This window comes from Setaria italica, chromosome V (genome assembly GCF_000263155.2).
Source record: "Setaria italica strain Yugu1 chromosome V, Setaria_italica_v2.0, whole genome shotgun sequence".
NCBI lineage: Eukaryota > Viridiplantae > Streptophyta > Magnoliopsida > Poales > Poaceae > Setaria > Setaria italica.
Genome location: NC_028454.1, coordinates 8,935,329 through 8,950,457, shown reverse-complemented (window position 1 = coordinate 8,950,457; position 15,129 = coordinate 8,935,329). Strand labels below are relative to the sequence as shown.

Below are 15,129 nucleotides of genomic sequence, written 5' to 3'. Positions count from 1 at the left end.
GTTGAGAAGCTCCGTTTCGCCCGACCCCGGCACCAGAGGTCGGAATTAGTGAGACCCCGGGGATAAGGTTTTGGCTCGCCCAAGGATGGCGCATCGCACACGCTCCGGCTCCGTTCCCAGTGGCAGCGAGGTGCCTCCCCCACCTCCGCCTCCGACCACCCTCGAGTCGATCTTGGCAGCCCAGACCGAGCTGTTGAGGCACATCGCTCAGGGGCAGCAGCAGCAGCAGCCTCAGGGAGGAAGGGCCCATCAACAGCCCCATGTTGCTCGTTACGAAGATTTTCTGGGGACCCAGCCTCCTCTATTTCACAAGACGGAGGACCCACTTGACGCCGATGCCTGGATTCGCACTATCGAGTCCAAGTTCTCCCTTCTCACCGCCTACTGCCCGGACGAGAACAAGGTTCGGTTCGCCGCGCAGTAGTTGCGTGGTTCTGCTCTCCTGTGGTGGGATCACTACCATGCCATGCAGCCGGCCGACCACGTCGTCGGTTGGGAGGAATTCAAGACGGCGTTCAGGGGCCATCACATCCCTGAAGGTCTTCTGGAGCGCAAGCTCAACGAGTTCCTGGCTCTCACCCAGGGAGGCCGCGATGTCTGCACTATGCGCAGGCTTTCAATGACCTGTGTCGCTATGCAGGCTACCATGCGGACTCCGATGAGAAAAAGAGGGACCGTTTCCGCAGAGGCTTGAGTTTGAAGCTCAAGGAAAGGCTGAATCCCATCAAAGTGGGTTCCTACAATGAACTGGTGAACCTGGCCATTTCCCAGGAAGATTGCATGAGGGCCCTCAAGGCCGACATGAAAAGGAAGGCCCCAATGCCGGCACCCAGCCCGCCTGCCCAGAAGTACAGAATGGTTTCCCCACAAGCACCTCGCACGCCCGCACAGCCTGGGAGATGGGTTGCTCGACCTCCACCGCAGGCAGCACCTCGTTTCCCCGGATTCCAGCCGCAAGGACCCCGCCCTGCTCTCCCGATGCCGCTGCGCCCGGTCACTGGAAACCGCTGTTTCACTTGCGGGAACCCAGGACACTTCGCCAAGGACTGCCCCCGCAACCAGAATCAACGACCCAGTCAGAGCCATACACTGGGCAACAAGGGGAAGAAGCCAAAGGTGCAGGTCCGACAAGGCAGGCTGAACTTCACCACCCTTGCTGAACTTCCAGAGGGCGCACCAGTGATGACGAGTACCTTTTCTATCTGTGATCAACCCGTCCTTATTCTGTTTGATTCGGGAGCATCTCATAGTTTCATTGGGACTAGAATCAGTGCTAAGTGTGGGTTAGATTTCTGTCACACCAAAGGTACCTACATAATCTCTACCCCGGGTGGAAAGGTAACTTCACACCAAGTAAGCTGCAGAGTACCTATCCAGTTAGGGAGGACCCTTCTTAAGGAAGATCTGCTTACCCTTGGGATAGAAGGAATAGATGTTATCTTGCGTATGGATTGGATGACCCGACACCAAGTGACCCTAGATATCCCTGCCAGGGCAATCCATATAAATTCACCCAAGTATGGTAGCTCGACTATACACTTACCTCCCCGAGAGTGCCAAACTTCTTGTGCCTATCCCGTGTCTAAAGCCCGATTGGAAGATATCCCAGTAGTGTGCGAGTACCCGGATGTGTTTCCAGACGATTTGCCGGGTATGCCGCCTGAGAGAGACATCGAGTTTGCCATTGAGTTGCAACCAGGTACCGCCCCAATTTCAAAGAGACCATACCGGATGCCACCAGCCGAACTAGCAGAAATGAAAACTCAGTTGCATGTTTTGTTGGAAAAGGGTTTTATTCGCCCAAGTACATCACCTTGGGGTTGCCCTGCCTTGTTTGTGAAAAAGAAGGACGATAGTCTGCGTATGTGTGTGGACTACCGACCTTTCAATGCGGTGACGATAAAGAATAAGTACCCACTACCCCGCATTGATGTTCTGTTCGACCAATTAGCTGGAGCTAGAGTGTTTTCCAAAATTGACCTCCGTTCTGGCTACCATCAAATCAAGATCCGCCCGTGCGACATTCCAAAGACTGCCTTTTCTACACGATATGGACTCTACGAGTACTTAGTCATGTCATTTGGGCTTACTAATGCACCGGCTTATTTCATGTACCTCATGAATTCGGTGTTTATGCCCGAACTCGACAAATTCGTCGTGGTATTCATTGACGACATCTTGGTGTACTCGAAGAATGAAGAAAAACATGCAGAGCACCTACATACTTTACTCCAACGCTTAAGAGACCACCAACTCTATGCCAAATTCTCTAAGTGTGACTTTTGGCTGGACAGTGTTAAATTCTTGGGACACACCATATCCAGAGACGGTATAGCAGTAGACCCAAGCAAGGTGCAAGAAGTAATGGACTGGAAGCCGCCCACTTCAGTTCATCAGATTCGAAGTTTTCGACACCACTAGGCCATTTGATGTGTATTGCGATGCCTCTGGCACTGGACTTGGTTGTGTTCTTATGCAAGACAGCCGAGTCATTGCCTATGCCTCGCGAGCATTACGACCACATGAGTTGAATTACCCTACTCATGATCTTGAGTTAGCGGCAGTCGTTCATGCTCTGAAAATATGGAGGCATTAACTCATGGGAACCCGATGCAACATCTATACAGATCACAAGAGCCTTAAGTATATATTCACTCAAGAAGACCTCAACATGCATCAGCGGTGATGGCTAGAATTAATCAAGGATTATGACCTAGAAGTGCATTATCACCTAGGAAAAGCCAACATAGTTGCAGATGCCCTTAGCCGCAAGATCCATTGTAACTGCTTATCGGCGAGTAATTATGCCGAGACCCTGTGTCACGAAATGGCTAGACTCAACTTGGAAATTGTTCCACACGACACCTTAAGTCATATTTCTCTAGAGCCCACCCTACTTGACCAAATCATTCTAGCACAGCTAGAGGACAAAGAGATAAACATTATCAAAGGGAAACTTGCACAGAAGGATGAGGGATATAAACGTTTCCGACAGGGCTGGAAAGGAGTGGTACATTATGAAGCTCGACTTGTAGTTCCAAATGATCCCGAGCTTAAGAGACAAATTCTGCACGAAGCACACCTATCCAAGTTCTCGATTCACCCCGGCAATACCAAGATGTATCACGACCTCCGACAAAATTTCTGGTGGAGTGGGATGAAACCCGACATTGCACGCTATGTTTCAGAGTGTGATACCTGTCAGCGAGTCAAGGCAAGCCACTTGAGGGTAGCTGGCCCCTTGCAGCCGCTGCCTATTCCCTCGTGGAAATGGGAAGACATAAGCATGGACTTTATAGTCGGACTACCCAATACCCCCCGCAAGCATGACTCCATATGGGTTATAGTAGACCGACTAACCAAAACGGCACATTTCCTTCCAGTACACACCACCCACACCATACAGAAATATGCAGAATTGTACCTTGATCGGATTGTTTCCTTGCATGGAGTACCTAAAATGATCATCTCTGATCGAGGTAGTCAGTTTGTAGCACGCTTTTGGGAGCAGTTGCAGTTTTCACTTGGCACTCAATTGATCCGTAGTTCCACATATCATCCTCAGACCAACGGGCAAACTGAAAGGGTTAATCAGATTTTGGAAGATATGTTACGCGCCTGTGTTATTCATTATGACAAGAACTGGGGTATTTGCCATTAGCGGAATTCTCCTACAACAACAGTTACCAAGCTAGCCTGAAAATGGCACCTTTCGAGGCCTTGTATGGACGTAGATGCCGGACCCCACTGAGCTGGTCGCAACCCGGAGAGCGAACGGTGTATGGACCTGACCTGGTCATAGAGGCCGAAGAAAAAGTGAGAGTCATCCGCGAAAATCTCAAGGCCGCCCAATCTCGACACAAGAGCTATTCCGATCAAAGAAGAAGACCCATCCAATTTAAGGTTGGGGATTTTGTATACCTACGGGTTTCACCGACCAAAGGTGTACAACGTTTTGGAGTAAAGGGAAAGTTAGCTCCGCGCTATATTGGTCCCTATGAGATCGTAGAGGCGTGTGGACCCATAGCGTACCGAGTTAAACTTCCAGAGAAGATTGTAGCAATACCTGATGTTTTCCATGTCTCGCAACTTAAGAAGTGCATCAGGATTCCAACTGAAATCATTCCCCCGGAAGAATTGGAGATCGAACCCGATTTATCATATAAGGAGTATCCTGTTAAGATCCTCGACCGCAAGGAAAGACATACTCGTCGGCAAATGGTCAAGATGTACAAAATTCAGTAGAGTAACCATACGGAAGATGAAGCGACCTGGGAGACGGAAGAGTACCTCAACGCTAACTTCCGCGGTTTTCTTTTCGAGCAAGGAGGTACATTGCACCAACCACACTAGTTCCTTCTGCACTTGAATCTCGGGGCAAGATTCCTTTAAGGGGGGTAGGCTGTAACAACTCTACCTAAATTAAGTACTTTTAACTCTAAACCAGTGATAAATCCCTAATTTAAGAAGTGAAATGACCTTTATAAACCTAAGAAGCTCCTTTTGGAGTTTGATTTAAATCTTGAAATATTATATACAAACTTAAGTTTCTGCCCAAATAAGAGTTGTAAAACTTTTTAATTCCAACAACTTTTGTTAAAAGCACTTTGACCAATTCGGAGTGGAAGGAAGTCAAAAACAGCAACCAAAGCCGGTTTTTCTAAAGGACCCTGAAAATCTCTTAAGTCCTGGAATTCGAGTTTTCCTCCATCTTTACAAGCTTTCATATCCCGTTTTCCTATCTAAACCCAAGTCAGAGCCTTAATGAAAGTTGTAGTACCTCGAGTGTATTCCAACTTTGTTACTCTGACCCAGATCCAAATCGGACCCGAACTTGTTCAAAATCCCGGTCAAAGTGAGGTAAACCAGTCAACTCACCCCGGATGCCTTAAATCCTAAGTCTGGAATCCCAGATTTTTGGCTAACTTGGCCGGAAATATCTTTGAATCCTTTCACAATCTAAACCAGCACCTTAAACAAAGTTTGAAGAACAATCAGAGTTGAGCAAGTTTGTTTAAGGGAGTTTCGGAAGTTGTGTTGAAAGATTCGGAGGAAGGATCACTCCAAAGCTGGTCGGGCTTGCTGCCCGAAGGGAGCCTCGACGCCCGCACGCCCGAGCATGTTCGCTCGCGCACCGCGCGCCACGTGGCCGCCGGCCACCGGCAGCTCGCCGGCGCCCTATCCCCAGCACGACAGCGACAGGACGAGAGCCACGGCGCCCAACCCGCGCCTGCGACAGGACGGAGCGAACGCCGGGCCAGCCAACCGCCGGCTGCGCGCGTGCCGCCTTCCGCCTGCCACGGCTCTGCTCCGCCAACCCTGTTCCGCCCGTCCGCCGAGAAAGCTGACACGCCCCCGACATCCCGCGCCTCCGCCCGTTCGCCCAACCCCCACGGTAGCTCTCCGCCTCGCCCGCCCGACAGACCGGAAGCCCCAGACGGGCGTCGCCCAAGGCCAATCGCCGCCGAAGACCACCCGGAGCTCCACCTCCTCTGCCCAATGGCGTTGCTGGCCAATGGCCGCCTTGTCCGCGCACTCGCCGCTCCCGGCCTTATCCTTTCCCCACCGAAGCCCCGCCTCGACCCTCCGCGCCACCCCGACCCTATAAAAGGGAACCCCCCTCACCGGCAATGCCACCCCTTGCCACCGCCCGCACCTGCGCCGCCGCTTTCTCCCCGCGCCGCCGCTGAGCTTCCGTGGAGCTCACCCCTTTTACACCACCCCCACACTTCGGCGACTTCGCCGCCACCCTCAAGCCGTTTCTCCCAACAGACCAGCCGCCCGCTCCTCCGCACGGTACTCGAGCTTGCTGGTGTCCGCAAGAAGCACCACCGCCACCTGACCACCGTCGAAGACTCGCCGTTGCCCAAGACTTAGCGTGTACGACTTCCCACCCCAGCCTACTCCTGTTCGGCCCCAAGGCTTCACCGGTAGACCTGGAGGTAAGCGACCAACCCCTTGTGTTCCGTCTCGACCGACCCCTTGTGTTCCCTCTCGACCGACCCCTTCCTTTTCGTTTCGCCCGACCCCTTTGTTTCGGTTCGCCCGACCCCTTTTCTTTTCATCTCGCCCGACCTTTTTCCTTTCGCCTCGCCCGACCCTGCCAAGTTTCGCCGACCCTTTCTCCGCCTCGCCCGAGGGCTCGGTTGTAACTTTTTCTTTGACCCGAGGGTACGATGAAATAATTTTGGGGATTCCTCTGTGTTGAGTCTGACGACCTCGGTACGGTTTTTCCTTAAACCTGAGGGTCAGACCCTAAGTTTCCCCCAATCCGACCCTCTCATCCTGTTCTCCACCAACAGAAGTTGAACTCCCCCACCTTTCCTGTAGCAAAGTGTCCGTGTTAAAACATGAGTGTGTTGAAATAACCATCTAAAATGTCTAACCCCAGCATTGCATTTTCGTGTAGAGTTGAATCTCGCCGACGGAACGTACGAGCTTCACCCGGCGCCGGAAGAAGACCTTGCCGAGTAGTTGCATTGCTTAATAGGTTTCGGTAAAAGTCGAGTGATCTCCTGTCACTCGCGAGTTATAGGAGTTGAATATTTCAGATATGTCGCAACTATAAGGACGACGGACGGGGTCAGGCTTGTGTTCGATACTTGGTGGATTGCCCCGTCTGTCTAAATGAAAATGAACTATGGTCGAAACGTGTCGGCGTTCGTGATCAAGTGTTTGAAAGTACTAATCTCATACCTAGTATGGGATGGGGAAGCCTAGTACCTGATTGAACTGGGGCGTGGCATACCCTCCGGCTGTCCTTGGAACGTCGTTCCCATGGTGCATCATGTGGGTGCAAGTGCGGTCACAGTGCAGCAATAGGCCAGGACTGTGGAGCATTGCATGCCAAAGGAAGTTGGCCCTGACACGTGCCTAAGGGATCGATGGGGACGGCTGACAAATGAAGCGACCCTTCGTGGTGCGCGGATGTCGTGAGATTAGGTTTGCCATGCATGGTTAATAAATTCGAATCGATTCGTCTGCCTCTCACAGATTGGGACTACTTGATCGCTATTCTGCACTGAGTAAAGATGGAACATGATGATGATGATTTTAATCTTGATGCTTGTTAAGTAATTGCTTGGAAACCATGTTTGTTTAGTATAAGTTGCTAATCTAGAATGGATAAAGAACATAGAACATGAGCTAAAATGTTGAAAATAAGGACTGACTTTAGACGCTTTTGGCAAAGAAAACCCCAGAGCCAGAAAGCCTTGCATGTCTAGGTCTCGGTCGTGTCTTTCCGACGGGTCAGTCTTGCTGAGTACTAGTTGCTCAGCCTTGTTGTGGCTAATCTTTTTCAGGTAATGTCAATAGTTTGGGTGTTGGTACCACTTGGCCGACCCAGCTTCCTCCAGGCTGGACCGTCGAGTGGGATCCTTCCTCGGATGGCGAAGGAAGAAATTTTTGATGTCATGATCGGCTCCGTCGTGATGTCATGTATCGACGTTTAGTTTCCGCTGTTTTCCTTTGACTTCGAACCATGCAAATTTCGGTTTGAATTTCAAAAACTCTGATGTAATAAATTGTTGAACTATGTTGTCATGATGGATTGTTGTAACCTCTGTGCTACTCACCTTCGCGTGAGCGATGCTTCTCGATCCTGTTTATGTGGTTTATCGGAGGAAATCCGACGGTCGACCAAGTTGACTTGCTTAAAGTGCATAATCGCGTGTCAGGCGACTTCAATGCATTTTAGTCAGGTTAATTTGGGCGGTTCCGCCACAATCAACGACTTGGGTAACCCCTTGGTGGACTGTGGGCTTATAAATCCGACACGAGGATTTTGCCATCCAGGAGCCCGTCCGCCATGGATGCTGAGTTGTGGTGCTTTTGCGCATAGGCCCCGGAAAGCTTTGTAAATAGTTAGTTTTTCCTTGTGTCTTGTTTTTTTCATCCATGTCCCTCATTAGATTGGATCCGTGCAACCAAGTCCAACCTGAGCACTTTAATAGATCTAACCCTATGCTTTGACCTAATGGCGAGCTCTATTATAGTGTCTTGCAAATCTTCCTTGCTAACCCCAATAACCTTCCGTTAATCGTGATTAGGCCCTACGACCTTGTTTAACCCATAGGCTCCTCATTACAGCTTCGTTTATATCCGTTCTTGTTGAGTTAGGTTCGTGATAACACAAATTACATGTTAGTAGTGATCCTTCCATCATGCATGTTTTTAAAATTAATTTAATATTAATATAATTAATGCATGTTAAACATGTCTTCTTTAATTAAAAGCTACTTAGTGTTATAACCGCTTTTCATAATAAATGTTAATTTAGTTAATGCTTAATTAAACAACTCTTTCAATTAAAAGCGAATTAGAGATGCACCACGGTGGTTCATAATTAAACTTAAATTGATTAATATTTATTCAATTTGTTTTCTAAATAAAAGCTACATAAGTTATATCTCGAGTTTTCATAATTATATGTTAATTTGACTAATATAAAAATAATTGTGTTTTTGAATTATATTTGGTTAGTTCAACCCGAACCATAACCATAAAGCTATGCGCTTAGATGTTTACATATACTTTATTTTCAAATTAAATATTTAATTTGCATAAATTGTACTTGAATGTTTATAAAGAAAATTTGACTATTCTACATCGTCTTTTCATATATAAATATAACTTGCTAAGGATGTCTCTCTAAAATATCTTTACATTATTTTCATTATTAAAATATATGAAGCACATAGGCTTTTCTTTCTTTTATAATTCAAATCTCTCGATAGCTTTGTCTTTTCAACCATAGTTTCGTTCCTAGCGTTTCTTGCATTCGTGTGACCTTAGATTCGAGCCTTATCCTTTAGTACGCTCTTTTAAAGCTTTCCTATGATTGATGTATTGTTCTTAGTTGTGATTGTTGTTTGCTTTGTATACTTGTGCCGATGATTGATGCGAGTAGAAGGAACGTTGTTCGAGAGCTTTGAGGAACAAGAGCTGAAGATAATCTGAGCAGCTATTCTTTGGAGAAAGGCAAGTGTGTCCTTGTTTGTGTTTTTGTACCAATAACTATATTTAATCACTTCTACACTGCTCTGCATTTAATATTGACCTAGTTTTTATGATCATTCCTTGTCAACCTGGGTTTTACCTTTTTATTGGGTAGATATGCTTAGTTGCAATACCTTGGGTTATGATGGTTTTAATGAACTCAATGATTAAACTTGTTTTATTTATGATATACCTTTTATTAATACAAGACCGCCATGCTTAATTGGAACATGGAGCGACCACCCAGGAAAATAGTACAACCACAAGAACTATATGGCTTTGGTCTTGGTTAATTAATTAAAGACTCTAGTTTGGACCTTTGGGGTAATCTTATCGAAAGGGCAAGAGGGGAGGCGTTGATAGGGTATAGTCCGACCCTTAGACTGATCTACTCTATGGTAGCTTCGCAGTCTTTTGAGAGAGGTTTATGCTCTACTTCGACATGAAATCTTAGCAGGTTACACACTTTCGTTGAGAGATCAAGGACAAAAAGATTCTTTAAGTTCTCCAAGCTTGCTGGAATTGGACCCTCCAAGTTTCTATCGTACGCATAGAGAGCTTTCAACTGTGTAAGGTTTCCTTGTGATGAAGGTATGATGCCTGACAAGCTAGTGTAGTAAATGCCTAACACGGACATGCCTTCTAGGCGACCAATGCTATCTGGAATCACTCCGGATATGAAAGTATTTGCCAACGTAAGCAGTTCTAGACCAACCAAATTACCTATGCTGGATGGAATAAATCCCGAAATCCAATTGTTTCCTATATAGAGTAATTGGAGTGTTGTCCATAGATTTGCAATTGAGCTAGGAAGTTCCCCGATGAATGAATTATTGTCAAAAGCCAGTTGCTGAAGCTGACTGCAGTTTGCCAGCATGGTGATGAATTCCAATCCGTCCTTGTCATTCAATCCTAGCTTATTGCCACGGACAGGTAAATGAGGCTTCGCAATCTCCATAAAGGTGGAGGCACGCTTCCACTAAAATTGTTCCATGCGAGTTCAAGGTCCGCGAGAGCAGAAAGTTTGGAGAAAGGCTCGCCAGCGCATCACCACCATATGCAATGGTTTCTTTTATTTGAGCGATCCATGGGCAGTGAATGGGGTTTTGGTGCTTGCTAGTCCCTACTTATATCATAACTAATCCGTGTGACGGGTACTCCCTCCATCCTAAAATAAACGCACATCTCACTTCTCGAGAGTCAAACGTTTTTAAGTTTGATTAAGAATATAGAAAATAATATCAACATTTATATCTTCAAATAAATGTATTAGAAAAGTATACTCAATACTCAATCTAATGATACTTATTATACATTATAAATAGTAGTACATTATTTTAGTCAAACTTAGAAAGTTTGACTCCTCGACAAGTGACATGTGTGTTTATTTTGGGACGGAGGGAGTACATGGACAATCCTTGGTAGATTAGATAAGGCTCTCGGATACACGCAGTGGCTGTCACATTCTTTGTATAAAGCCTTGCACCGGCTGTTTTTCTGTTCATTAAGGGGCTCTTTCTCCACTCTGTTTAGTTGCAGAGTTGCTAGTCCAGTGCTCCTTGGTGCGTCAAGAGACCGTAGCTCCGTCCACCATTCAACTGTCTGCGCTTCCAAGGCCGGTGGTGCCGACTGCAGGCCAAGTCTCTGTTGCACATTGAACCAGGAAGGCATCTCTGATCGCACGCATCTCAGCGGCAGCATCCCGCATCGCCGTCCGCTCCCTTGGCAGCTGCTTTGAGCAGGACACGCCAAGCCCGATCACTGAAGCCAAGCACCTCTCGCTTCTGCTTCTCACCGTGGCAGGGTTTTCCCCCTTTGCTTCTTCATGAAACCAGATTGCCGGGTCGGCTACCTCCAAGGCTCTGTCGGGGAGAGCGGCCTCGGCGAACTTATGAAGGTCCAAGGAGCCTTTGAACATGTCGTCAGTAGGGCTCATCCCGGTGAACATCTCAAGCAACAGTATGCCGAGGCTGTAAACATCTCCAAGAGTTGAGACAGCGCGACCCTCGCCGTACTCTGCAGTCAATTCAGATTTCAGACACTATTTGGTCAGTGGATTCATGGCAAGCTACTTATCAACGTGCATGCCGAGATAACTGGACTTGGCAAAATGGAAGTTAAAAACTGAACATAGCAATATCAGTGTTAGTTTCTGTTACCTGGAGCGACATATCCGATGGAACCTCTTAGTCCAGTGAAGCTAACTGAATTCAGCAGAGTTTTGCTAGTGTCTTCAGGAAGGATTTTTGATATGCCGAAATCTCCAACCCGAGCACTCATATCTTCGGCAAGGAGGATGTTACTTGGTTTGAGATCACAATGGATAATAGGCGGTTGACACTGATTGTGAAGATAATCCAGAGCATCCATGATATCTACCGCAATGTTCAGTCTCTGAGCTAAGCTGAGCGTATTGCTCAGACTCTGTATCTTGGATGCTGGATGCAGCCAATCATTTAGGTTACCATTGGGCATGAACTCAAAAACCAGTGCCTTGAATTCTTGGCCTTGGTGATCAATGCTTAAGCAACAGGTGATGATCTTTATGAGACATCGGTGGCGCACCCTTCGCAGTGCCTCACATTCAGCCACAAAACTTCTAGTAGACCTAGATTGCCGTACGTTGAATACCTTTACAGCTGCGGTAATTCCCTTGTCATGTAAAGTGCACTTATAAACTGCACCATAGCTTCCTTGTCCGAGCAGATTAACCTCCGAAAAATGGTCAGTCCCATTTGCTAATGCTTGATATGAAACCCTTTGGTGCTGTTCATCAATTGCTGTGGGAATGAGTTGATTTTCCTTTCCTTGTCTGAGCCTCTTGTGGATCAAATGGATAAGACAAACTATTAAACCTAAGAATAGAAATGCGCAGATTGACGCAACGGTGACCATAAGTGATCTTGACATTCGCCTTCTGTTCTTCCTCGCAGCAGCTGTGGAGCACGGAGCTAAATGAAGTTGAGGGTTTCCGCCACAAAGCTCATCATTTCCATCAAGTGACAAGCGAGTTGCATTTGCAAAAGGACCCCCTTTTGGCACTTCGCCTTGCAGATCATTGAAGGACAAATCCAGTTTTGCCAACAATGTCAAATTCTGTAGAACTTTGGGGATGGAACCTGACAAGTTGTTGTGTGCAAGATACAGTTGTTGCAGGTTGCCAATGCTAGCAAGGGCATCAGGAATACTACCAGATAGCTTATTCATTGTTAGGTTCAGTAATTCAAGACCTTTTAAGTTCTTCAGAGATTGCGGTATGCTTCCTTCTAATAAGTTGTTATCGAGCAGCAGCCGTACCAACGATATACAGTTCCCAACACTAGCTGGTATGGTGCCTGACAACTTGTTTCCAGACAGAATCAGTTCGTTAAGATTCACCATGGTACCAACCTCAGTTGGAAGTGGCCCGGATAATGAATTATATGATAAGTCTAAGTACCAGGAAAGTCGAGGAAGTTTTAAAACCTCTATAGGAATTGAACCATTGAGTCGATTTGTTGAGAGATCAAAGGAAAACACATTCTTTAAGTTCCCCAAGTTTGATGGAATTGGCCCCTCTAAGTTTCCATAGTATGCTAAAAGGCTATTCAACTGTGTAAGATTTCCTAGTGATGAAGGTATGAGGCCTGACAAGCTAGTGTTGTAAAGGGCTAGCTGAACCAAGTTTCTTAGCTGACCAATGCTCTCTGGAATCTGTCCAGATACAAAAGTATTTGCCATCTCAAGTACTGTAAGACCAACCAAATTTCCGATGTTTATTGGAATATTCCCAGAAATCATATTGGGTCCCAAATAAAGACCTTGCAGAGTTGATGACAGGTTTGTGACTGAATTAGGCAGTTGCCCGCTGAAAGAGTTGTTGCCGAGAACAAGAAGCTGAAGCTGGGAGCTGTTTGCCAGTGAAGCTATGAATTCCCACCCTTGACTGTCGTTTGCTTCTAGCCTGTTGTCACCCAAGTAAAGGGCAGTAAGACTTAACTTCCCCAAAGCAGAAGGCACATATCCAATAAAATCATTTCCTTGAAGGACTAGTTTTGTGAGAGCAGAGAGGTTGGCGAGCGAAGGTGGGATAGCTCCACTGAATCGGTTGCTAGAAAAGTCAAGAGCTTCCATACCGGGGAACCTATCGCCGATATCAGCAGGGATGGTTCCAGACAGCATGTTGTATCCTACCCACAAGCTTTTCAGTGAGGACAGATTGTACAGGGAGTGTGGAAGCACACCGGAGAGTCTGTTCTCATAGAGGAAAAGGACCTGCAGGCCGCCCATGCTGCCAAGTTCATGTGGGATCGGACCCTCGAGGTGGTTTTCTGTCAGATGAAGGTAGATCAGGGATGACAGGTTACCTAGTGATCCTGGTATGGCACCCGTCAAGCTGTTGTTGCGCAGTGACAACATCTGAAGACTTGTTAGCTTGTCTCCAAGCTCAACAGGGATACGCCCATGGAACCGGTTACTACTGAGCCTCAACAGCAGTAAGCTGACACAGGCACTGAGGTTGGAAGGAAGCGTACCAGAGAACGTATTGTAGCTCAGATCAAGCGTCTGCAGACTCGCTAGGCGGCCGATGCTTGCTGGGACCTCCCCCTGGAACCAGTTGGAACTCAGGTTCAGGGTCCGCAGGAAAGTGAGGTTCCCAATGGCCGGGGAGAGGGCTCCGGCGAGCCCATAGGAGGGCAGGCTCAGTGCCACTACCTGGCCGCCGGTGCACGCCACGCCCTCCCAGCCGCAGACGCCAGCGGTGCCATTCCAGGATGCAAGCATGCCGGAACCGCTGCCGGCGAGCTGAGCCTTGAAAGCAAGCAGCGCGCTGGCCTCGTCGCTGGCACCGCCGTGCGCTCCCCAAGAGGCCACTGCGATCATCACGGCGATGGTGGCAGGAAGCAAGCTCATGACGCGCATTGCCAAAGCCATGGTGGAGCTGGGCTGGAGCGTATTGAAGAGCTTGCTTTTCAATGTCTTGCTGAACATGCACATGCATCGCATCTGATTCGTGATCTGGTGAGACGTCGCTGTCTCCTTCTGTTTTTGACTTTGACTTACATCGGCCAGCGGTCCTCCAAGTTGCAAGTATGGTTTGGACTTGACCATTGTTCCCAATTTCAGGGAATTTTTTAAACTAGTGTAGGAACGTGTTCTTGCTATGGAGCATTACCATTTTCTATTACTTGTCAGAGACAAAACTTTGATTCAATTATGTTCACAAATTACCTAATTCTGCTCTAACAATTGCAGCCTGGCATGCAAAGCTGATTTAGTAAGTAAAGGTTTTTCCTCCGGTTGGATAAGCAAACAGAGGTCTGTTGGGATTCAAAACTCATCAAACATACATATGCCACCAGTCTAAACCATGTGATTTATTCATTTATTTTGGTCGATTTGCACCATTTTTTATAGCTGAGCGGTGTGGTATAAATGAAAGCGTAGTTCATAGTGCAATTCTTCTGTAAGAATTGAGATTAAAAGTATTATCTGCAGGTATCATCCTCATAACCACCTATCATCCTCCCTGGCCCCGACCCTGGCCACCCACGCCGCCCTGGCCCCGGCTGCGCCACCCGCCTCGGCCGAGGGAGAGGGAGGAGCTTGGGGAGAGGGAGTGGGGGCCGGCCGGATCCGGCGGAGGAGAGAGAGAGAGGGAGGAGAGGAGGTAGGGGGTGAAGGGAGGAGGAGAGGAGGCATGTGGGTGTTGGAATTAAGGAGAGGAGGCCTGGCCGCTGGAATTAAGGGGAGGGAGGAGAGAAATTGGGGCACGCGCATTGTGTATGTGGAGGTGAGGAGCATTTTGTCTGTGTTGGAAACACTGATCGGGACTAAAGGCCCCCCCTTTAGTCTCGGTTGGTAGTTACAACCGGGACAAAACGCCTCACCAGAATCCCGAGGACCACTAGCTTTACAACCGGGGCTAAAGGAGTCCTAAAGAGCCCCCGTCGGTGGCCATCGGAGGCTGATTTAACTATCTTGCTTGAATAAAAAATTCTTTTAGTTTTCTATTAAATGTGTGGACATCCAATAAGTGGAATAAAAATTTAGTTATGAAAATAAAAAATATTATTAATTTGAAAAACACAATTGATCTTTTACCGTAGCAACATACTAGCATATTTTGCTAGTACAACTCTAATATCT

At 47.4% G+C, this 15,129-nt stretch overlaps 1 protein-coding gene and 1 pseudogene across 1 annotated transcript; both read right to left on the bottom strand.

Moving 5' to 3' along the window:
• Nucleotides 1-9,388: 9,388 nt before the first annotated feature.
• Nucleotides 9,389-10,167, bottom strand: LOC111257314 (annotated as a pseudogene).
• Nucleotides 10,168-10,280: 113 nt separating this feature from the next.
• Nucleotides 10,281-14,603, bottom strand: LOC101755844 (probable LRR receptor-like serine/threonine-protein kinase At3g47570). The gene is made up of 2 exons (XM_004968176.4): nt 11,160-14,603; nt 10,281-11,016 (listed from the first exon to the last, which is right to left on the bottom strand). The coding sequence occupies exons 1-2, from the start codon at nt 14,089-14,091 to the stop codon at nt 10,595-10,597; spliced, it is 3,354 nt and encodes a 1,117-aa protein (XP_004968233.1). The 5' UTR covers nt 14,092-14,603; the 3' UTR covers nt 10,281-10,594.
• Nucleotides 14,604-15,129: the final 526 nt, after the last annotated feature.